The 22,823-nt window shown below is 40.6% G+C and overlaps 1 protein-coding gene across 5 annotated transcripts; it reads left to right on the top strand.

The window, feature by feature from the left end:
* The first annotated feature begins 2,192 nt into the window (after positions 1 to 2,192).
* Positions 2,193 to 19,511, top strand: ASNS (asparagine synthetase (glutamine-hydrolyzing)). Of its 5 annotated transcripts, none has more exons than XM_027910897.1 (12): positions 2,193 to 2,283; positions 4,276 to 4,559; positions 7,768 to 8,005; positions 9,464 to 9,649; positions 9,959 to 10,060; positions 12,097 to 12,224; positions 12,954 to 13,080; positions 14,385 to 14,491; positions 14,807 to 14,907; positions 16,273 to 16,354; positions 16,615 to 16,770; positions 18,072 to 19,511. In XM_027910897.1, the coding sequence occupies exons 2-12, from the start codon at positions 4,311 to 4,313 to the stop codon at positions 18,279 to 18,281; spliced, it is 1,686 nt and encodes a 561-aa protein (XP_027766698.1). In that variant the 5' UTR covers positions 2,193 to 2,283; positions 4,276 to 4,310; the 3' UTR covers positions 18,282 to 19,511. The 5 variants fall into 5 exon arrangements, with proteins under 5 accessions (XP_027766698.1, XP_027766693.1, XP_027766680.1 ...); XM_027910892.1 differs by lacking the exon at positions 2,193 to 2,283 and adding an exon at positions 2,375 to 2,577 and having other exon boundaries at positions 4,277 to 4,559; XM_027910879.1 differs by lacking the exon at positions 2,193 to 2,283 and adding an exon at positions 2,375 to 2,594 and having other exon boundaries at positions 4,277 to 4,559.
* The last annotated feature ends 3,312 nt before the right edge of the window (positions 19,512 to 22,823 follow it).

The raw sequence follows: 22,823 nt of genomic DNA, 5'->3' as shown, positions 1-22,823 counted from the left end.
GCACAGACTTCATTAATGATCAATGTTCAACTGAGAACTGTGCTGACAGTGGCCAGCTCAGTGTAAGTCACGAGGCTGCACCAATTTGTTCTACATTATGGACCTTGAATTTACTCATTTACCTGTTGCCTGCAGAGAAACCTCTAAGCCTTTCATTTCAGCTGATTAGAAACAAAACTAATGCAAGCACTTTCTAACTAATTAATCAGTAACTTTCTTACAGGGTGTTCCAGCCATTCCTTAAATGGCTTTAGTCTGTGGCCAAGTGGTTACTCTCAGATACTGAACAAATGATATCACAAAGCGGAAAGTCTCCTAGCTACTAATGGCACCCAATATTTACATTGAAACCTGTTCTCTCCACCCATCTAGCATCAATTTAAATTCCTCTCAACAAAAATGGAGGGAAAAATCAGCTTTAAAGGGGTAGAGTGGAGAAAACAATGCTTCAGTGAAGCTATTACACATAATACTGTCTGCAGGAATGAAAAAACCCAGAGGGTTTCTCATGTGACTTGGGAAACACAGAGGTGTGAGACTGGGGTGTAATTACATCTAGTGCTGTCTGCAGATATGCTGAAAGAAAAGATTGGATATTGAAAAACAACACAATGTAAACAGACTGTAATGGGCTACTTGACAATAGTAGAGAAGAGGCCAGAAAAGGCCAAGGACATACCAGTTATTACTTGCACCATTGTAACTACAAAACAGTAACACTGCCAGTGTTTAAAAGCAGATCATATGCAGTATTTCTACCATTAGTCTCATATATAACACCATCAATGCCATTAAAATAGGGAATTTAACATGTAAGCCATAGTGAAATGTAGCTATCCCCAGTTTTTAGAAGTGGAAGTAAAAGGGAGGATAAATATATGACTGTTACTCAATGTGTCCTAATGATGCAGACATTAATGAGGACCTGGGAGGTGTTGCTCTTTCCCTGGCTGTACCTGCCCAGCCTTACCGGGCCACTTTCTTCTCACTGTCCCTGCTTCAGTTTCTCCATGAAAATATTCTTATTTTAGCAAATGTTTTGTGACTTACTTCATATAAAGCACTGTATGAGTTCTAGTTATGAACTAGAAATTGCTCATTGAATGAAAATACCCAGACAACAACTTAAACCTAATCTGACCCATCCAAAAATCTTTCCTGTGCAGAGAAAAGGAGATGTAAAGAATAGCAATTTACAAAAGTCTCTGGCAAACAAACAAACATACAAACACCCCCAACAACCTAGGACAGTACGTTTGTCCAGTATTTCTTGTATCTTTTCAAAATGCAGAGTGACATTTAGATATTTGGGAGGAAAAAATCAGAACACTAAGGTTGTTGATAAGGTGTTCCCCAGCACAACCACTACTCTTCTATGCACAGTGACTCCACGAGCCATTGCACTGCTCTTCCAGGCAGTGCACAGCTCTGAGAATTGCACATATGGCCTCTGCCAAGGCCAGTCCTGTGTTCAGGTGAGGCTGTGCTGAACACAACTATCCTACATCTATTCCTGATCGGCACTGGAGTCTACTTCTCATGCACAGGACACTTCAACACATTTTTCTTTCTAAAGCCTAAAAATATCCTTTAAATGGCTTCTTAAAAGTCCTTTTAAAATTCTACACACAGACTACACTTACTGCTGACAGTCTGCATGACCTGAAGAACTTTATGCACAGCACTGCAGTTTTACACTAAGTCCATTAAAACTAGCTATGAAAACATACTGCATGCAGATTACTAATGGCTCTCTTGAAGTATGCATGGAGAATTAGAGGTTGTATTTAGTGCTTTGCGTCCTAGTCTTCAGAGCTGAATTTCATTTACTTTAGCACTCTCAAAGGCAAACAGGCAAAACTGTCCATAATGGAGTTCAGGTAAGCACCAAAATCCCATTTTACCCATCGTGTCTATGATTCAGAACTGAGTTTTGCACTGCAAAATCATACATCCTCAGCAAACGCTTCCAGAGGTGTGTGCTTTGCACGCACTCCGTCTTCCAAACCAAATAAAGTGGCTTTAAGGCAACGCAGGTGTTCCACTGGACACCGCAGAAGCCACACAAGATCTGCAGAGACAGTATTTCTGATGGGTCCAGGTCGCCCTCATGAGCCCAGCGATGCCCAGTGCGCCCAGCAACGCTGCTGGTGCACGCTTGTCTTCTCAGCGCTCTGGGGAAGGAGCCAGAGACAGGACTACTCGGCCTGCTAGCTGCCGCTCTGCCGCGGGGCAGCCCGAGCTGGGGCCGCCGGGAAGGGCCGCTGTGCGGGTGCGGATGCGGCTGCGCTGCGGACACGGATACAGATGTGCGTGCGGACACGGATACAGATGTGCGTGCGGATACGGACACAGATGCAGATGATGTGCGTGCGGGCCCCGGCCGTGCTTCCCGCCGCCTCGCCGGCCCTGCGAGCAGGAAAAAGGCGGAAGGGCAGGACAGGGAGGCACATGATGAAACTTCGCGGCGTGTTTCAACAGCAGCTGGCGGCGGGGGAGGAGCCGGAGGGAGCCGCCTCTTCCATCCCCTGGCGTGGCGCGGACGGCGGGTCTCCGTGCGACGGCGGCCGGCAGCGGGTGAGGCACCGGAGCGGGTGAGGCACCGGGCCATGGGGCTGTACCGGGCAGGGCCGGCCGGGGCCCGAGCGGAGCCGCACGGAGCGGCCTGCGGGGGAGCGGCGGGGAGCGGCGGACGGGGGCGGCGGGCCCGGAGAGCGGCAGCCGCCGGAGGGAGGGGTGGCCGTGCCCAGGGAGTCCGGGGCAGCAGCGTGGTCGGTATCCGCGGTCGCACGGAGACCGTGCGCTCCCGGGAGGACTCTCCAGCTGGTGGGAGAGCCCAGCTGCATGTGCTGGGGCTGAGGTGCGCAGCGCCATCACTTGTCCATATGGGAAGGATGTGGAGGGAGCAGTGTGGCAGTGCAGGGCTCGCATTGGCGCGCCTTTTGCAGCCCCAGAGTCCCTGGAGCTGCAGGTTTTGTAGCTACCTGAACCCTCAGGGCTTAGGTCTCCAGCAACATCACTTGATCTGGAGGTGCCCAGCTGCAGCCCACCTCTACTGAGACCTCTGCTGTTACTCTGAGAGCTACGAGGCCTTTGTGTATCTCCAGCGACACCGGGGCTGCAAAAGGCATGCCGGGGCAAATATGGCACTGCAACAACAGTTGCGCCCTTCACATCTTTCCCGTCTGGGCCTACCACGCTGCTGGGGAACTCCAGCCTAAACCCATCCTCTTTTGGGTTGAAACCATTCCCCCTTATCTTATCACTGAAGGTCTCGCTAAAGATCCTCTCTCTACCTTTGTTATAACCCCCCCTTTGTATGTAAATGCAAGAAACTGAAAGGACCATTAATGTTTCTGCTGAGATGATGTTACTTCAAGAGATCATACTATATTCGCAGTAATTATTTGTTCTATTTGTGCTCTATGAAAAAAATCATAGACAACCTTGCTGTATCTAAAGGTAAAAATTAAACCTAATTTCTTGCTGTCCAAAGTTTGTTTATCACACTCTGGGCAAGCCAGGTTTTACTTAGTTAGTAAAGTCTGCTATTCTCTTGATCAGTCATCTTGGTAGTTAAGCGATTAATAGCCTACATTTGTCATCTGTGTTTTGTAGGTATGTGGTGGGTTGACCTTGGCTGGATACCAGATGCTCACCAAGCCACTCTATCACTCCTCTCTTCAGCAGGGTGGGGTAGGAGGGTGAAGAAAATATGATGAAAAAGCCCAACGCAACCTCATGGGTCGAGATAAAGGCAGTTTACTAAAGCAAAAATAAAAGTCATAAGCAGAAGAAAAAACCCAAAGATTTTATTCTTCCCATCAGCAAGTGACATCTATCCACTTCCTGGGAAGCAAGGCTTCAGGGCACATAGTGGTTGCTCTAGAAGGAAATGTCATAAATGTCGTAAATAACAAATGCCCCCCTTCCTCCTTCATTCCCTTAGTTTTTTTTTATCTGAGCAGATATCATATGAAAAGGATTATCCCTTTGGACCATTTGTGTCAGCTGTCCTGGCTATGTTGCCTGCCTCTGATTCCAAGATCTTGCCTGCCTCCACCCTACTGGTGAGGGGGAACATTGGAGAGCACTGATGCTGTGGGAGCACTGCTTAGCAGTAGCCAAAACCCTGGTGTGATACCGTCACCTCTCTAGCTACCAGTACAAAACACAGCACTATGAGGGCTGCTGAAGGGAAAATGAGCTCCCTGTCAGCCAGACTCAATACAGAGTGTCACCTCTTGCTTATAAAGTTCATGTCTTTATTGAACAGGTTCTCCAGTTGCACGTAGAACAACAGCCTCACAATGTGCGGGATCTGGGCCCTGTTTGGGAGCGATGAATGCCTTTCCGTCCAGTGTCTCAGTGCCATGAAGATAGCACACAGAGGTCCCGATGCATTTCGTTTTGAGAACGTCAATGGTTTCACCAACTGTTGCTTTGGTTTCCACCGCCTTGCAGTTGTTGATCAGTTATATGGTATGCAGCCTATCCGGGTGAAGAAATTCCCGTATCTGTGGCTGTGTTACAATGGAGAAATCTACAATTTCAAACAAGTAAGCATTGTATGGATGACATGGCTTTTTTTTTTATTTGTGGTGTTTTTTTTTTTCATTTAAAAATTAGTGGATATTCAGAAAATCTTTGAAACATGGTAGACTAGAATATCAGAAAAAAAATTAAAGTTGGTAAAGGACTAATGATGGACTGTGAATCTTGTGGCTTAGTAACGTACTTAGTCTTTAATACTGAAAAATCACTTTTTAATTGAAAAGAAGGGCAATAAGTATTTGTATGTTCAGGTTTGATCAATTTTAAATAAAGATGCATTCTTCCTTATCTCTTGGGTAGGGGAATTTCAAACTTCTTTCTCCCCTTTTCTCTTCATAATGCAAACGCTTTAGAACGTCTTGATCTTCAGTTATTTTGGGTCGTCAAACTCCAAGTTGTTTGGTATTGCATTTTCATTATTGCATATTAATCTAGGTGGGATTTGTCACTTAAAATATATTAATGTATGGTATGCATGCTTATATATTTATGTAAAAGCAATAAGCATTAAGGAGATGTTTCCACTATGCCACTTAAGTCCTTAGGTGTCTGCAGCAGAAGTCAGATTCTTTGTGGGGTTGACAGCCATCTAAGTAAGTCTCTTAGCCACAAAACGAGCAGCAACTCTACTTACTTCCTAAAGTGTCTGAATATCCCTGATGGGCTAAACATTGTCAGTTGGCCTTAGTCCCTGTGCTGAGATGTCTGTGCTGCCTGTGTTACTTGGGAAGATGATTCAGATAATCCAAATTTGATGTATAAAGCAGCTTAAAATTGTGTCTCGATTCTGAATCATGCTGAGTGAATGTGTAAAGTGTATCATGTACCAAGTGTGGTAGTATCAGAAATGTATGAATAATCTGAGATGTCACAGTATTTCTAACATCATAGTTTTGAAGTCAGACTCAGGATCCTGTTAGTCATGTCAGTGACATCAGTAGTGTCATTGGGAATTTGACTGAATAGGCAGGAGATTTTATCTTTTTTTCCCAGTCTTCAAGTATCTGGCTGTTTGAAGGATGAGATAAACTTTGCCCTGCAGTAGATGTGGAATGTATTGTACCAACAGTCTGTAATACTTGCAGTGTTTTGCATTGTGGCTTTTCTGCTCTTGAAAGCAATAAGATTTACTCTCAATCATGCTACACATAATTTCATACAGACCTTAATTATGCAAAACTTGCATTGCCATCTGCAGGAATTTGTTCGGTCATTGTCACTACATTATGCATCTTCTTTTTTATAATGCGATTTTACTTTCAAGCTTGTGGCAGAAACTAACCTAGAAAAGTGTCATTGGAGAAACAAGTGTCTTGTTTAGGGCAATGACTTAGTTATTTTAATATTGACTCAATTTGACTGCCCCATAAATAACAATTAAAATCAAAGAACTTCAGTTCAAATGCTACAGTATTGGTTTTGTGGGGTTTCTTGTCAGTGTTATATGGAAACCCTCTCTTTCTCTCTGTCTTGTACGTATTGAAAGGCCTTTTAGAGTAGCACCACAAGAACATGAAGAATATTTGGACTGACCTAAGTCTGACAACTAATTTCTTCCTCCCCCAGTCCATCTGCACAGGCAGAGTGAAAAGGCTGGTTTGAGGAATGGAGGAAGAGCAGGCAGAAGGACATTCTCTGTGCATAAAAAACCACTGAGGAATTGCAGTGACTGCATAAGTAAACCAAAGTTTCTTTCCGAAATACTTGACCCTGCAGAGATGTTGCAAGTGTCTGTGTGTTTAGAGTTGTTTTTTTTTCATTTTTGAGATGGTGGCTGGCTGGTGCTTCTGAAGACCAGGTTCATGGGTTTGCATTTTCACATCCTCAGATAGAACTGTATCCCTGAAAACTTGCCGTAATGTCAATTGCTTAAGACTGCAGAGTCAGTCTCATTACCTAAGAGGTCATCCTGGATAATACTTTGGTAGTGGATGCCAGGCATCCACCAAAGCTGCACTATCACTCCCCCCTTCAAGTGGACAGGGAAGAGAAAATATAGTGAAAGGTTCATGAGTTGAGATAAGGACTGGAAGAGATCACTCACCAATTACTGTCATGGGCAAAACAGACTCAGCTTGGGGATATTAATTGAATTTATTGCCAACAAAATCAAAGCAAGATAATGAGAAGACTTATTTTAATAAGTCTTAAAAAAGAAACCTTCCCCTCACCCCTACTTCCTTCTCAAGCTCTTCCTCCTCCCCCCCAGTGATGTAGGGAGATGGGGAGTGGGGGTTATGGTCAGTTTATCACATGTTCTTCCTACAGCTGCTCAAGGAGAAGATTCCTTCCCCTGCTCCAGCATGGGGTCCCTCACATGGAAGACAGTTCTCCATGACCTTCTCCAATGTGAATCCATCCCACAGCAGCAGTTCTCCACGAACTGCTCTAGCATGGGTCACTTTTCCATGAGGGTGCATTCCTTCAGGCACAGGCTGCTCCAGCATTGGTCCCCCACAGGGCCCCAAGTCCTACCAAGAAACCTGTTCCAGCATGGGCTCCCCTTTCTGCAGGTCAGCAGGTCCCTGCCCGGATGCTGCTCCATCATGGGCCTCCTGTGGAGTCACAGCCTCCTTCAGGCATCCACCTGCTCTGGCGTGGGTCTCCTCCATGGGCACAGGTGGATCTCTGTGCTCCTGTGGACCTCCATGGGCTTCAGGGGCACAGCTGCTTCACCATGGGCTGCACCGTGGCCTGCAGGGGAACCTCAGCTCTGGCACCTGGAGCACCTCCTCCCCCTCCTTCACTGACCTTGGTGTCTGCAGAATTGTTCCTCTCACATATTCTCACTCTGCTCTTCCCTGGCCACAATTTCATCTGCGCAATAACTTTTTTTTTCTTCTTAAATATATTATTACAGAGGCATTACCATCATTCCTGACTGGCTCAGCCTTGGCCAGCGGTGGGTGCGTCCTGGACCTGGCTGGCATTGTCTCTGCTGGATATGGGTTAAGCTTCTGGCAGCTTCTCGCAGAAGGCATCCCCTGTAGCTCCCCTGCTACCAAAACCTGGCCACGCAAACCCAATACAACTTGGAACACCAAAGTATAATTTCCTTCTTTGGTGGAAATATTTGCATAACTTTTAAAGTGTGATTTTACACAAATCAAAAATTGGTTTTCTTATTAAACAGTTACATGATTGGTGTTGCTTTTTCAGTTAATAAGCAGTCAGTGTTTGCAAATGCTTATTCGTGTTTATCTTTTTTCTTAGCTGCAGAAGCAGTTTGGATTTGAATATCAAACATTAGTGGATGGTGAGGTTATCCTTCATCTTTACAACAGAGGAGGAATAGAACAAACGGCATCCATGCTAGATGGTGTATTTGCTTTTATCCTTCTGGACACTGCAAACAGAAAAGTGTTTCTGGCGAGAGATACCTATGGAGTCAGACCGCTGTTTAAGGTGCTGACTGATGATGGATTTTTGGGTGTCTGTTCTGAGGCAAAAGGTAAAACTAGTTGTGTTTAGTGCCTAAAAAATCTTAGGTATTGGTGTTGGAGACAAACTTCTTTGTCAGGCTTTTCTTCTAAGTGTGAAGAGAAAATGAACTGTAAGTTCAGTAATATATGAACTATTTAGTAGTATAAGAGCTACACATCATTAAAACAAAAACCTCCAAGATGTTTAATTGTCCTTAATATCTCTAAAATAATTTGTTTATTTAATTTTAGAATTCTGTGTTCTGAAATCATGGCAGTATTGAAATCAAGACTTTTTTTTATGTTACCCCAAAGTTAAATGCAGTCTATAGAGTTAGACTAGATTTATGCTGCAATAAATGTATTAGACTTTGTTCCTGGTGTTCTATAATGAACTGGGAAATAATGCCACAAGAACTGCTAATCTGTAAAAGCCATGATTTTGAAACCTTACTGGAATTGCCTGCAGCATTGGGTAACTTTCCAGTATCACTTATTTTATTTGGTGACAGTTTATTCCTTTGAGAGGACACATCCACTTCTCTTTTTTTTAAAATAATCTTGGCACTTTCATAAACAAGTCTGAACAGTGTCAAAAGGGAGTTTATTGCCTAAAATGCACTTTGGCTAAAATTTACTTTCAGGGTTGCTTGTGTCTCTTCCATTTACTGTGTATCTATTTTATTATCAGATTGCAATGTGGTTTGACTCCTCTAATAGTAGTACTATGTACTAGTACTAAGAGCTGTACCATCTCTGCTTCTTGTGAAGGAAGAAGGGAAGTGAATGTTCTGGAGACTGTCCTATAACCATCACAGTGAATTGTCAGCCCCTCTCTAACAGCCCGTCTAACAGTCCCTCTCTTCAATATCTCTTTTGAGGACTTCCTCAAGGGGCATCCAGGTCACCAGCAGGTGCACAACATCCTCTTTCACAAGAGGAATGTAGATAAGGTTTAATTCTTGGCATTCAAAAGTATTGGAGTAGATCAGTCTGGAACCAATGAATTATGAAATCACTAAATCAATGTCAATTAAGTTATCACTTCAGTAATGTTGTTTTATTTCAATCCCCTTGTTAGCTTGACTACACTTAATTTTAAATACAAAATCAGTTCATAATTGTCATTTGAATTCTCATAAGCATATTACACCTTGACCTGGACATCATGTAGTCAGTTAGAAAAGTGATCTTAATGCTCACAGGGATAAATTGCTACTTGCCAATTAGTAAAACTTTCTGGTTTGTTTGCTCTGCTGTCTGTCTCAGCTTGAGACAGCTCAGATCTGTGTGTGCATCCTGCCAGAAGCAGAGTCATGCTCTAGCCAGGACTGACTGACTCAAAAGGATATTTTTTAATGCCAGATTTAGGATCTGGAGAAAATATTTGTATATAGTTTTAGTACAGAGTCTGTTGAGTGAAGTATAACTTAACCATCATAGGTCAGAAACGCTGACATTTTTCTTTTTTCCCATTTCATGTGTAGGACTTATCAACTTAAAGCATTCAACATCCTTATGTTCTAAAGTGGAACCGTTTCTCCCGGGTCATTATGAAGTATTGGATTTAAAGCCCTCTGGCAAGGTTGCATCAGTGGAATTAGTAAAATTTCATAGCTGTAAAGATGAACCGCTCCATGTTGCGTGTGATACAGTGGAAGCTCTGCCTTCAGGTAGTACAGCAAAGATTTTGTTATGTATTCTAATTTAAAAGTGAAAAAATCAGAATCTTTGAATATAAAATTTGTACTGATTGGTTTAAAAAAATATCATTTAAGAGAAAAAAAAAACAACTTAAAAGAACTTTTAAAATTTAGGATTTTAGAATTGTTCTAGTAGGCTGTCATGTACAAAGGTGGACTTGAATGCCTTTGTTATCAGTGGAGATTAGGACAAATATCTTTGTTTCCTAATTAGCATAATCCACTAAAGTCTAAGTAACACTTTTTGGACTTTCTTCCTCTTTCTCTTTCTTTGAGCAGGCTTTGACCTTGAGACAGTGAAAAGCAACATCCGTATTCTATTTGAAAATGCTGTTAGAAAACGTTTGATGGCTCACAGAAGAATTGGTTGTCTTCTGTCAGGTAAGTAACAAGAACCACAGTGATTTTGTATCTTCTCTCTCTTTTGCCCATCCTCTGCTTGTTAGAGGAAAGTATATTGGCTCTTCAGCTGTGATGTACGTGAAGTGATCTGAATCTTCATTTGCTTTTTATCTTCATTTGTTTTTTAGATCAGGCAACAGAGAAGTTGTTAGTTTGGGATAAAGTTCTACAGTTTAGAAGTATCTTGAAAGTCTTATGCTTTTAAAATTTACTCTGGGCTGGGATCTTGGCTTGTTGAGACACCATTTTTAAATAAGAGGAAATATATATATTCTTATTGAAAAATCACTCAATATATTCTTAAATACATGAGATTTATGCTTACATTGTTGTCTGAAAGATAAGTGTAATTATTACGTTCACTTTGCACAGATTGAGCCTAGAAAAGAAGCCTTGGCATGCTTCATTTAGCAGGAGGAATTGAAATTCTTACTTGTCACCTTTGCTATAGTCTCCATCCTAAACTCCCTTGATTTACCAAATTACAGGAGACCATCTGGACCAAAATTATTTGCTGCACTCTTTTGCAGATGAGGTAATAGCATGTGGTTAAGGAAGTTGTTCACTGACTTAGCTGATCACTGTTGTGATCCGGTGGTTCAGTGTCACAGAGGTACTTTACAGAGCCAAAGCTCTGCAGCCGTGGAACTGACACCTTATTTCCTGTGTTTGTGTAGCACTTTTTACTTAGAGTTCATGCTGTTCATGCATTCATTGAACATCAGTAATTACACTCTTTTGTCATGAACCCTATTAAATGGGCATCTGAATGAGAGAGAACTGACCAGGAGATACTGTTGGACCATTTCCCTACTATAGCATCATAAAAAGTAGGAAGGAGGTAAATTAAACAGGAAGATATGGAGAGTTGGGAGATCCAAATCTCAGTAAAAAGCCTGTTTAAACCCCAGATTTCAGATACCAAATTAGAAGGCAGTCAGCAGCTCCTCAGATGCACATGCAGAAAGCTGTAGTAGCAAAACTAAGTGCCTGTGCTGGCATAATACCAGAGTATCTCAGTGCTTCACAGTTTTGAGTATGCTTGGCACATCACAGATAGAGAATTGCTTCTGTTTCCAATCACAGAGGGAGTTCTGCAGCTTCACAGTGGAAACTCAGGTTTTGATTTCCGCATCCTAAGCACTCTGTTTTCTGTGCTCTGCTTTTCTCAGGGTCTGCATGTAATTTCTACACGATTTTTTTTTTTTACAAGATAGCATGCCCACAAAGTGGATCAGGGTGGGAATTGATGCTAATGCACTCGGTTGAAAAAACACGTGCAGACTGTAGGAAGCAAAGAAAAGAGGGTTTTGCTTCATGCTTGTCAGAACTGCAGGCAGATGTGGGCAAACAGGTACTGTGTTTTGCTCAGTACTTCAAAGCAAGTAGAACTAGTCAAGGATTAGCAGAATGAGCTCATAAGAATAAGAAGGTGGACCCTTAGAGTCCTGGGTTTATTGTATTAGAGCATTGGCTTTATTGTATTAGACTATTGGTTTCATTTTTTACTTGTTTTCCAAACTGTCCTCTAGAAAGAGGAGGAAAAAAAGAATTATTGGGAAATGCTTACACTAAGCATTCTGGTTTTTTACTTAATTCTTTTTTATTCAAACAAACAAAAAAACCTCCACAGTCCTGTCAGCCTGTCAAATGTGTACATAAGGAGAGGCTAGGGAGCAGTTTTGAAATGAATAAATCCAATTTTGGTAGAGTTGAGAAGGGGCATGTTCTCTAGTGGTACAGTGTGTTCAGTATACTTTCTGTGTATCTTAAAGAGGGATCTCCACTGATGTTTCTGACACCACATAACAGCTCTTACTAAAGACATTCTACTGAAGTTACCTGATTCTCTTGTTAAACAGAGGTAAATGTACATTTGTGTGAGAAGTACCTTATATTCACACAGCTTAAAAATTAGGTCCACTCATAAGATTCCAGTATCTAGATTCAGTGTTCTTAAGGGGGAAATAAAACATCATTCAAACGCCTAATCAGATAATTTGTTTTGTTGGCAGGGGGCTTAGATTCCAGCTTGGTTGCAGCTGTTCTTCTGAAACTGATGAAAGAAATCAACATCAATTATCCATTACAAACCTTTGCAATTGGAATGGAAAACAGTCCTGATTTACTGGCTGCCAGAAAGGTATCCTAAGCTGTGTATTAATGTTTCTAACTTCATGGTATGGCATTAATAGTAACACTGAATATTCATTTATTGCTAGGATGTAAATCAGTTTGCAGTAAATCATTTAGTATAACATTTACTGTTTAATCTTACAAAATAGAAAACTGAACCTTATCTTTCCTTGAAATCAGAAGACTTTCATGACATAGTCCCATTGTGCTGTTGCAAAAGGACAGTACTTTGGACTTGTCTCAGTTCTGCCTCTGAGTTTTCGAGTAGATCTCCATGCTATGGTTCCTATACTATGGCATTTGTATATGTGTTAAATATTGCAAGTTAATCATCACTTTTCTGAATTAAGTTCTTTATGCAAACTGTTTGGCATCTGGGATACCCCTTAAGTATGCAGGCTGTCATGACTTTTGAGCTGCTTTTTCTGTTAAAAGCAAATATCTGGAGTATTTAGAGCCTCTACAGATTTGGTTATGCTTTTGGCAAGCAGCTGGATGGTCTGTTGCAATCATGATTGAACACTGTAATCAGGGAGACTGTGTTCTCTCTGGTGAATGTACCACTGTAGGTCAGAGTGGCTGCTAAGTAACATCTTTTCTTGGCCTAATGTCATAATTGTCACTGTAGCAGGAGGGAGCTGGTACTTTCGCTCAATTTGTGTGTTTTAAACACAGTGCATATTTATAAAATGTTTTAATTGAAAAGGGATACATTATTGTAACCTTTTACAAACAGGTGGCTGCACATATAGGCAGTGAACATCATGAAGTAATACTGAATACTGAAGAGGGAATTCAGGCAATAGAAGAGGTTATCTTCTCGTTGGAAACCTATGATATAACAACAATAAGAGCTTCAATTGGTAAGATTTTTTTAATGGTAATCTTTGGTTTATTTCACCCACGCAAAATTTTATGCAAAACCATGTGGTCATCTACTGGATTCCTTAGCTGACATGGAACTTGGGAACTGTGACTGAAGTTCTGCTTCCCAGTCTGATCTGTGATGCCACACAGAGGCAAAAGCAGTTACTAGTTTCGCACTCCCTGACTGCAAAAAACAACTGTCAAAAAACTGTTCCTGAAGTTTTGAGATGAAAAACAAGAAGAAACATTAGGTTTTCTGCTCTGATGAGTAAAAACCTTGGAGAAAGGGGAGATATTTATAAGTTATCTGAGGTACTGAATGTTAGCAGAACAATTATGATTACCCTTTCCTTGCATGATTTTTAAGCTAATGGGAAGTACTTCTTGTCACCCTTTAGTAACACAGATTCTTATAATGTATGTTTGATTCTGAGAAGTGAAGGAAGTTACCAGCAGCTTTTTACAAAGCATTGGCAGCCTGATTAGAGTGGAAAAACACAAATCGAATGCAATTCTATAACATGCATGCTACAACACTTAACCCAGTTAATCTTGTGTCATCCTAAAATGTTGTAAAGTGTTATGAAGCCAAATAGTCAACAATTCCCTGTGTGGAATTTGCTCCAAGAAGATAGGATTTATGAAATACTGAATTTGTGAAATGTGAAATACTGAATGCAATTCTTTAAAAATTAAAGCCAACTTTTTATCTGTAATTTTTTCTTTGTGATTTGCTGCATAGTATGAGAAATAATGAACTAGATCCTTTTCATTAGATTTGTAATACTTTAGTTATAAAAGCATGTTGTTCAGAAAGATGCATTGAGGGGAAGAAATAATTCTGTTTAATAAATAATTCTTTACAAAAGTTTTTTAAAAGGGGCTTTATCCAGTTCAACCCACAGTGGCAGAGACTTAAACAGCAACTTTTGCTGGTAGTTTTGTTCCCTAAGGCTAAAGGGTTTGTTCAGCACTCTACTGGAATTAATCACGTGCTTAATTTCAAATTGAGTCAAAACAGCTCCTCTACGTGTTCCCATGGGAATCCTTCAGCATTCCCAGGATCACAAATAGACACATCTTTCTGATATTTGCTAAGTGTAAATACACAGTTTAGATGTATCAGCAGCACTTAGCATGGCTGATGATGACTTTGAGTAGCAAGATTTTATTTTACATCATTCATTTGCTACAGAAGAAAGTAGTGTAGGAGACAAACTTCTAAAACACTAAATTTGAAACTATTAACTGTATATGGCATCATACATGTAGCTGTACTTTAATATACTTTTTTTTTAAGGTATGTATCTTGTCTCCAAATATATTCGGAAGAAAACAGACAGCGTGGTAATTTTTTCAGGAGAAGGATCGGATGAGCTGACACAAGGATATATATATTTCCATAAGGTAAATATATTCACTATACAGAAAGCCCTTGAGCTGCTTGTTCTCCTGATCAGCAGAACATCTCTGAGGTTTCAAGGTGTGATGTTTGAGAGTTGTCACAACTGTATATTTGCTGGCTTAAAATTCAAGGGATTTGATCACCTGAAAAGTAACTTTTTTAATCTTCAGCAATTCCTGACACTGTTCCTTCTTGTATGTAGTTTTTGCTAGTTCTGAGATCACTCTGTGATCACTACAAACGCAGGACAGCAAGCAATAGCTCCCTCAGTGCAGCTGTGTTCCAGCTGTGCGCTCCATGCATATGTTTGGTTCCAGGCGCCGTCTCCAGAGGAAGCTGCAGAGGAGAGCGAGAGGCTTCTGAAGGAGCTCTACCTGTTTGATGTACTTCGTGCAGACAGAACTACTGCAGCACACGGGTAAAACGTACTCTCTTGGATGGTGAGGACTCATGGGATTTAAAAGCACAAGAAGATCTTAAAAGTTCTGCTGCCGCTGAGGAAATTACAACAGTTAACTGTTGGCTGAATAACTAAGTGATTCAGAATATTGTGCTGCAGGATAATTTTACTCCTGCTCTCTAGGTCTAAGCTAATCTAAGATTGTCATCAGTCTTCCGAATACTAGTAACAAACGGGGCACGCCCCATGTTCTGCTTGAGCTCCGTATCATAATATAAATGAAGACATGACCCACTTTGGCAGAACAGGCATTGCTAATGTTCCAGGTGCGCACAGGCACTCAGGGTCCCTGAGCTCTGAGTGGGTGGGAAGCACAGTATATGAGGGCAGGCAAATCTGGTCTTCAGAGGAATCATCAATCCCATTTCTGTTTTAAACACTGCGAGACAAACTTGCTATTGCAATTGCTACAGACAACATTTTATGAAAGAAAGTTTTTTTGGATGAGCAAATAGAGGAGGAATAGAACTGGATCTTAATTGCAACTGCTTACAGTACCTCTCAGTTAATTGCATATGCTTAGAGTAGCTTTTGATTCTTAGAGTAGCAAGAAAAGACTGCTGAGAATTTGTATGCCAAGGTGAAATTTAAGATGTAGTCTGAAGGAATTTCAGCAACAGCAAAGCACACTGCAAAATTTAGTCTGGTCTGTGACCACAGGGCTCACTCTTGCCAACCGATGCAGGAAATATCTTTTGTCTGGGACTGTGCTGTTCTTTACAGAAGCAGTGAGTTAGAAATACCAATATTCAGAGTTGAGGAGGGAAAGCAAAGTTGAATTTGACGTTGGGGTTTTTTGAGGTTTAGACTAAGAGGAATATTGAATCTGATTATCAGCATGCATAAAAAGAACTAAAACAACATACTGAAAAGAGAAAAGTGTGTGTATAGTCAGGTAGCTGACTATAATATAAAGAGGTAGTAGGATACAATATGTGTGACTGACCACCACAGACTGACATCTAAGTGACTTGTTAGTTCTCTGGGAGCAAGAGGATTTTTTTAATGCATTTTTGCATAGATGTTGCAATGGTTGTTGCAAATCCTACAACACTATAGTCTTTAAATTCAGGGTACTAGAAGCTGCCCAGCATATGACATCATAAATCATCATTGCCTTTAATCTGTGTGGACCATACACTTAACTTTCCAAATTGGTGAATTAAATGCAGATAGTCATAATTACGCAAGAAAAATTTCTTCTAAGTAAAACAAAACCTGGTGTTATGTGAAAGACAGGAAAAGCTTGACTGTCGTGGAATTTGTAAGTAGATGACTTATGGGATTAATTCAGTATCTTTTCTGTTTATTCCCCCTGTTTAGCCTTGAACTGAGAGTCCCATTTTTGGATCATCGGTTTACTTCTTATTATTTATCTCTACCAGCAGAATTGCGAATTCCAAAGGTATGTAAAAACTAGGGTTGGACCCAAGTGTAAGTGTAAAAATTTACTGATATGTGTTCTAAGCATCACCAAATTGCTGAATTCAGTGGTTAAGTGCTCTACCCAAAGTCAAGCATGCTCTTAAATATTTTCCTGGATCGTTGTAGTACTTGGAACCCTTTTCTGACTAGACCTTCTGAAAGGAAATGTTTCATAAGTGTTTAAATCCAGATTTTTGCACTTCCTGAGACTCATGACATTGTTTTTTGTTCTGCAAACAGAATGGAATTGAAAAATACCTTTTAAGATTGTCCTTTGAAGATTCCAATTTACTTCCCAAAGAAATACTCTGGAGACCCAAAGAAGCTTTCAGTGATGGTATAGCATCAGTAAAGAAATCCTGGTTTTCTATTCTTCAGGACTATATTGATCAACAGGTATGATATCACTTTGTTTTGGTCTTTCTCATTTTAGTGTATTAGATATGGTTGCCAAGGGGAGGCAGCTTACATGCTTAGTTGACTGAATAAATCTGGGTGTACCAGTTAATATGAAGGAGCAAGATAAACCTTAGTCAATGCCCTCGTAGGTATCTAAGTTGGTTAAAGGCATTTGTAATGCCAGGTACAAAGAAATGCAAGAACCTAACAGAAATGGTTGTGTAAGGAAATGAACATCGTTTAAGTGTCTGCATTGCAAATCATATTAAGTGTTGACAAACACAATTTTTGGGTTACAGGCAAAGCAGCTGCTTCAGCTGATGGCACTTGCATGAACTTACTCTGCTGCTGAGTAACAACATAATGACTTTATAATGTACTTTCTCATTTACATCATTCGTTTTTCAAAGCTGTTCCTAGCTAAGCCATTTTGCTTTTTAAAGCCTCTACTTGTATTGCTAACATGTGAAGACTCTAGGGCATTTTGGCTCTGGGTAAAGTATAATCCTCTCTGGAGTACAGGGGTAGTTTAATCCCCAAGAGAAAGGAATAACACCCTATTTACACCAGAGCTCTGTTTCACAGAAATATGTGTAGTCAAGCCTGTGGATGGGTGCTTGTCTGTCCTATCACCATACCATTTTGTTTCCCTATATCCATCAGCAAGAAAGTAGTTGGGTCAGGCAAGTGTTGTGCTGCCTGTTCTGAGCCTGCAGTGTTGTAGGAGGAGCAAGTTTATTTCATGGCTGTGAAAAGTTAGACAGCCTGTTGGCAATGGAAGTTGCTTTAGAAATTGCCTCAACTGGTGCAACTATTCATGCTCCCTTTAGAGCCAGTTTAGCAACTGCAGGTGTCTTTGCCTCTGCATCGCAGGTCTTTTGTTTCTAAGAGCTTAATTACACAAACAGAGTCAACAGTTCTCCAAGTTGAAAAAAAACCCTTGGCAGCCACTTACATGGCAAAGTGACTGCTTTAAGATTTTCCACTTGTTTCACAGCAAAGGAAAGGATAGGAAAGAAGTTTTTTTGAGTTTACTAACAAAGGTGGTTGTAACCCAGACAAATAGGCTTCACGTGTCACACAGATAAAAATATCAATAGCACTAGAAATAGAGTTACATATTCATAAAGATCAAGGGAGTGTATGACAAAGATTTGACCTGTCAAACTTCTGCTTCTGGAATAGACTTTTTTTTTTTTTTTTTAAACCTGGGGGCATTTAGTGGTTGGTAAATTCTTGTGTGTCTTTAAAAATTAAATGTATTTGCATCTTAACTTGAATTTTGCTTGTGTCTGTAGGTTGATGACCTTTTGCTGGAAAAGGCAGCGGAGAAATATCCTTTCAATCCTCCTAAGACAAAAGAAAGTTACTACTACCGCCAGATCTTTGAAAAACACTACCCAGGGCGAAGCAGCTGGCTGCCCCACTACTGGATGCCAAGATGGGTTAAAGCTACTGATCCTTCTGCACGCACACTGAAACATTACAAGTCAGCCACTCAAGAATAGGCTGTTGAAATAATCCCCCAAATGAAAGTGCTGCAAGCATTGTTTTAAGAAAACCAAACAAATTATGCAAACCTAAAGCTTAAATCGTCTTTAAGATGTATTTTGACAATGCTATTGGAAATGAGAGCTTTCTGTAGTTAGTGTATTATTAAAAATTTACCCTGCTGTACCAAAACTTTGTAATTCATGCGAAAATACTCCATTGACAGAAAACTACATTATTTGACTACTCTGACCTCCATTGTATTCAGTTGCCTGGCAGTTATTTAATATATTTTAATGTGAGCTCTGTTACAAGGACTTGAATCAGGCTGAGGGATGCAAACTGCTGAAGGCCATCTCCGCAAAGGGCAATTTGGCTGTAGCTATTTAGTGACTTGTGTTCCTGGCTGTGGGACTTGGATAATCTCTATATTATTCCATTCTGAATGTCTTTCTACGTACTTCTGAGAACCTCAGTGTAGTTTTCAAAAAGTATTTAGATATTCATAGCTATGCAGACATGCTTACTAGAGACTATAATAGGTGTGGTGCTGGATGTTAATTAATTAAATGAATGGGAATCTTATTTGTTCCTGTGAAGCCACCGGTTGGCTGTTTTGAGTCTTATAAATATACCATGAGCCTAAAGATTTTGTGACTGTTATTGAAGAGCAGAACAGATGAGAAGCCAAATTATGTCTTTGTTTCTAACTCAAGGACTTCAATTTTTAAATTTATTTATTACTCTTGGAAAAAAAAAAGGTTGTTAACTGGGTGTCAGTCTGATGGAAATTGCATGAGTATTTTAAGAAATTTTTCACTGACTTTGAGAGTTTTTCCACCTGTGTGATGAAAAGGTAGACTGTGTTGCTGCTGAACTTTGTGAATCAACCTTGTTAACCATCGATTTCGGTCAGACAGAGCATCACCAATGACAATGGGATCAGATGCATTGCTTGGAAGAATGGGAAAAAAGCTGCTTCACAAACTACAAGAACCTCTAATGCTCTGTTGAAAAGAACCTGTGTTTTTCTCCAGAACAACTTTTTATTAACTACTTAGTCACGGAGGCTGCTTTTTTAAAGGTAACTTAAAGGTGGTCAAGAGATGTGTGTGCTGCAGATTGACTTGATTAGCATCATGCTCTTTGTGAAGACAAGTCTGCTTTATTGTCCCTCTTGACTAGGAAACCAAAGCCATTTTTTATTTAAAAGATAAAATATATGCTGTTCTGATTTAAAATCTTCATGAAATGACTGATGTCTATTTTTTACTCCACCCTCATCTTGAATCTGTGTTCCAGGAACTTTACGGAAACCTTTGAGTGGCACCAGAGCACTCATGAACTGCCCAGTTATGGCTAGTAGTGGCAATATTTTGACATAAACTTGCACATATTAAGTTAATATGTTCCTGCAGTCCTTTTAATGGCCATGCAGTTGTCTTTTTGGATCTTTTTGAAGCAGTAAAGTATATTTTGAGGGAACAGAGGAGTATAGATTATGTTGACTAGGTGCTGATGTGATAAGATTTACTGCTTACTGTAAACTTCCCAAGGCTGAGATAAAAAATGGCATTTGCATGAAGTGAAAATAGGCTAAACACATTTTTGGGTCATTACTCAAATGCACTTTCTGCTGCAGCATTTTCAGGCATTCAAGGAAATCCACCTAATTTTTTTTAATTCCTAATTAATTGGGCATATACATATCAAGGCTATATTCTAGACAGGCGATCCAGTTATTTTAGGTTTTTTCTGATGTGCAGAGGAAGAATTGGCAACAGTGGTTGCTGCTTTATTCTTGTGAAAGGTAAAAATGCTAGGGCTATCAGGAGTGTAAATCTGTTCATTCCTTCTCTGTATATAGACTTGATTTCTATGACCTTATTTGGCTTCCACGACACTCTGAACTTCCTCTTTGCTTTTCTCCTTTAAAACAAAACAAACCAAACCCCAAAAAAAACGCAAAAACAACAACAAAAAGCACACCAAAAATTTAAAACAAAAAGATCTAGTTATGCTTGATCATTGCGAACTACATACATATTTGTAGTTTGTCACGGGAGGGAATGGGATGCAGGTCTGCTGTGTAATGCTATCTTGTCTACTCTTCTTCCTGCTGTGGTTGCCTCTTTTCCCACTCCATTTCTTTTGGATAAAATGAAGCTGGACTATTCTACAGTAAGTAAGATCCAGGGATCACTTGACAGGACTTTGGAGACCATTAATCCATTGGTTTTTTTATGTGGGATGGTCTGAAACAATATAAAATGTTTTAAACTGTGTTTAAAATCACAGCAAAGTGTAAAAGCATCCTATCTTAATAGGAGAATATGGGGATTGTCTTTGTGAAGGACTTTTGGTGTGGGAAATATCATTTGATGAACATCTACAAGGTGTGTAACTGTCTTCACCAAGAATAATAATTAAAAAAACAACTTTGCTGAACTAGGCTGCAGGAACCAATGTTGAACCTTTTCATAGTAGTGCTGTGGAAGCTAATTCCTCAGTGAGTTATACTTTTATTCAGATTCAGAATTAATATCAGTCCGGGTAGTCGTTTTTCTCCACTCAGAACCAAGGTAAAATTGTAGCTAAAACCAAAAAATCACACTGAGACTTTGGACGGGTGGACTTACTCTTTTTTTTTTTTATACAGACCTAATGTCTGATTCCCTTTAATAAATGAGAGAGTGGAGTTGTGGAAGGGGGATTTGTACAAGGTAAGCCTGTGTTTGAGCTGACTATTGAACAGTGTCCAAAGGACAGTGGGGCTGAAATGTGGGTGGGGCTGCTTATTTCTGTAGCAAGGTATACTTATTTTTTCCTCAGCCATTTTCCTGGGGAAAGCTAAGGCACATCACCTGCACCATGTGTCGGGGCTCGCTCTGCTCCTTGCACTGTTGTCCAGTAAGCCAACAAACCGACACGTTTCCTCCCACATGACAAAAAGTGTCTGTCAAAGTTTGAATTCAGATTGAGAGGTTGATTGAGGAATGATTTCATAATTTTTTACTTTTTTTTTTTTTTTTAGCCACCAGATGGCAGCCGCTGTTAGCACATCTGTGCAAAAGAGCTCTTCATCCCTAGGGAAGGCTGCTATGCTTTTAGTCTCTTCCTTCACACATGCTTGTCACTGGGATTTGTGCGTGAGCCTCATGGAATTTAATAAGTACTTGATCAGAATAGGGATAAAGCCAAGCATAAATGAAAAATGTTTTTTAATTGATCTTGCTCACAAGATGATGTGCAGAGCTTCTTATGCTGGTGCTGCAGGTAAGAAGGCAGCTAAGAGTTGAATTGCATTAGTATTGAGGACATTCAGTATTCAATTTAGAGATAATTCAAAACCAGTTATATTTAAAATTAGTATTGTGAGTTGGAACACATATACAATGTCAGTTCTAGGGAATATGGAAGATAATTCCCAGGCTAGGGAATAAGTAATGTTAATTTTACTTCTGAAGTTGTTAAGCACTTTTTCCTTACTCATTTTTAACATGTGAATCACAGAATTTCAGATAGTCATACAGACAGAATGCTATGATAGAGTTAAAAAGATTTAGGTTGGAAGAGACCTTAAATATCATCTAGTTGCAATGCCCCTGCCCTGGGCAGGAACACCTTCCACTAGACCAGGATGCTCAAAGTCCTATCCAACCTGGCCTTGAACGTTTCCAGGTACAGGGCATCCGCAACTTCTCTGGGCAACATGTTCCAGTGCCTCACCACCCTCACTGTAAAGAATTCTTCCTTTAATCGGAATCTATCCTTTTTCAGTTTAAAGCCATTACCCTGTGTCCTATCACTAAATGTCCTCTCCAGCTCTCGTTTGGCCCTCTGTGCATACTGGAAGGTGCTGTAAGGTCTCCCTTCTCTTTTCCGGGTTGAACAACCACAACTCTCTGAGGCTGTTTTCATAGGAGAGGTGCTCCAGCTGTCTGATCATTTTTGTAGCCTCCTCAGGACTCTCTCCAACTGGTCCACATCCTTCTTATTTTGGGGGCACCAGAGCTGGATGCAGCACTCTGGATGGGGCCTCACAAAAGTAGAGGGGGAATCACCTCCCATGACCTGATGGTCACGCTGCTTTTGGTGCAGCCCAGGTTGGTTTTCTGGGCTGTGAGTGCATGTTGCCAGGTCATGTTGAGCTTCTCATCACCAGCATCCCCAAGTCTTTCACCCCTGGGGTATTCTCAATCCATTCTCTGCCCAGTCTGAGTTTGTGCTGTCCCATGTGCAGGGCCTTGCACTTGACTCTTTTGAACTTCATGAAATTCACATGGACCCACTTCTGAAGCCTACTGGAAAGTTTTACAGATGCACATCAGAAAGGTTTAAGGCCTTTTTTCTCTCAGCAACCGATTCCATATACCTGAGCACCCAGACTTGAACCCTGTCAGAAAAAAACATCACCCAGTCTTCATCAGTGGTGTAATGACACTGTAGAGCTGGCTGTCCATTCTGACACACAACCCTTTGCCCGCTCCAGGCTCGCTCTGAGACAGGTCTTCTGCCTTTTGCTGTGCTTATGAATTTTCACCAAGAAGAAGACAGAG

This window comes from Empidonax traillii, unplaced genomic scaffold, assembly GCF_003031625.1.
Source record: "Empidonax traillii isolate 1590-97213 ecotype Southwest subspecies unplaced genomic scaffold, ASM303162v1 scaffold30:size3273891, whole genome shotgun sequence".
In the NCBI taxonomy this organism is placed as follows: Eukaryota; Metazoa; Chordata; class Aves; order Passeriformes; family Tyrannidae; genus Empidonax; species Empidonax traillii.
The sequence above is the reverse complement of the archived record's forward strand: the minus strand, read 5'-3'. Positions and strand labels throughout refer to the sequence as shown.

What these genes read in the sequence shown, in the direction of transcription:
- ASNS (XM_027910897.1), top strand. Translation starts at nt 4,311, where the DNA reads ATGTGCGGGATCTGGGCCCTGTTTGGGAGCGATGAATGCCTTTCCGTC. An exon ending in ATTTACTGGCTGCCAGAAAG is followed by an intron (nt 12,225 to 12,953) that starts GTATCCTAAGCT and finishes TTTTACAAACAG; the next exon opens with GTGGCTGCACATATAGGCAG. An exon ending in AGAACTACTGCAGCACACGG is followed by an intron (nt 14,908 to 16,272) that starts GTAAAACGTACT and finishes CCCCCTGTTTAG; the next exon opens with CCTTGAACTGAGAGTCCCAT.